Source organism: Anopheles cruzii, chromosome 3 (assembly GCF_943734635.1).
Source record: "Anopheles cruzii chromosome 3, idAnoCruzAS_RS32_06, whole genome shotgun sequence".
Lineage (NCBI taxonomy): Eukaryota > Metazoa > Arthropoda > Insecta > Diptera > Culicidae > Anopheles > Anopheles cruzii.
The window spans coordinates 58,897,475-58,898,978 of record NC_069145.1 but is presented as its reverse complement, the minus strand read 5'-3'; the positions used below and the strand labels follow the sequence as shown (position 1 = coordinate 58,898,978).

Here is a 1,504-nt window from a genome sequence, read left to right as displayed (position 1 = left end):
TATATTTGTAGAAAAAGAAAGTGATGGAAGTAGTCGCTGCTCGGGTTAAGATTTCCAGACCAGGCAAAGCGTACGTTACGGACTGTAGCAGAAGCTATTTTGATTTGACGTTTGGCGCTGAAGGTTTTCTCCTTTTTGGCCACGTTTAATCGTGCATTTTCATACTATAAGATGATTATTTCGAGTCTTCGAGACGTACGTTGACCTGTTGGAGGTTTTTCTGCCTAGTGAAGGACACTACCTAGGGAAGGACACTAGTAGTGAATGGATAACGCACAGCTGATCCTGAGCGAATATACAATAGAGTTTATTTTGGTCGGATCATCATTCTTGAAAAGCTTAGTCCTTCATTGGAACCGCTGAAGTAGTACCAGAACATCGATCTATGATCTACTATGTTCTTGTATGGCCCGTTCAAATTGGAGTTCGAGCAGACGTTGTACCACCAGACACCCTCATGAAATGCAGCACAATTTAGGGGACTATAATTGTCATTATCACGATCGTACGTTGAGAATTTCATATTCTTGTTATATGACAGAGAATCCCCTGCAGTTCCGTGGTACGCTCCAAGGGTTTTCAAATTGTATTGTTCGGTTTCATTGCCGATCTCGAATGCTGTGTAGAGTGCAAATTTATAATTCCCCTTAAAGTCTCTCAGCTCAACCATCAGTTCATGGGCTCGACCCGATGTCAGCTGATGTAGTCGTTCCAGTCCGATCCAGAACTCCTCCGCAATGTTACCGAAACCATCCCGATACTCTTTCCAGTTGCGAAAGAAGTTTAGCGATCCATCGAATCGGTGCTGTATCACCAACCAGCTGTCTCCATCCTTCACATCCCTCTGACAGTACACCATTAAAGGGTTACTTTCATCGTTCGCCTGGATAATATATGCCCCAGATTGTGCATTCCGAATGTCACTGCACGAACGATAGGGCACATAAGAAAGAGGATTGGTCTTCTTTGTAACACGCGTAGGTATTTGCGCCAAAATCTGCCATGATCGTTCCTGTAGGAGAGTAAAGTTGCGTCCAACATCATCCTCCAATCGACGCATCGAATCGAAATTGTTCTGCACGGCCCTCTTAATATCGACCAGGCTCTTATCGCTGTTATTTTGGTTTTGCGCAGCTTCTTCCCGGTGCTTGGCCCATTCGCTCTGTAGCCCCAAAAAGCTTTGCTGCATTTGGTCTAGTCCCACGGTCATGTGCGTCTTAGTGTCAGCTTGCTCTTCCCGCTGCTTGGCCGATTCGATCTGTAGTTCCAGAACACTGTGCTGCATGTAGTCTAGCTTTGCCATGAGCATCTCGAAAGCATATCCAGAGAAGCTAGCAGAACATGGTGTAGCAGAATCAGTTTCGTCGAAAATCACGCCACCCGATCTAGCACTGCTGACGATGCACAAGAACACTGTCCATGCTAGAGGCCCCATGCTTCCGAAACACACTTCACAACACTTTGCTGACTTATCGTTTCCAAAATACACAAATGAGCTCAAGGG

General features: G+C 45.5%; 1 protein-coding gene across 1 annotated transcript; it reads right to left on the bottom strand.

The window, feature by feature from the left end:
• Positions 1-307: 307 nt before the first annotated feature.
• LOC128270685 (fibrinogen-like protein A) lies at positions 308-1,309 on the bottom strand. The gene has a single exon (XM_053008097.1). It carries the CDS (start codon positions 1,307-1,309, stop codon positions 308-310), a length of 1,002 nt encoding a protein of 333 aa, XP_052864057.1.
• Between the last annotated feature and the right edge of the window lie 195 nt (positions 1,310-1,504).

Coding starts and splice junctions, on each gene's coding strand:
- LOC128270685 (XM_053008097.1), bottom strand. CDS start 1,309: ATGCTCATGGCAAAGCTAGACTACATGCAGCACAGTGTTCTGGAACTA.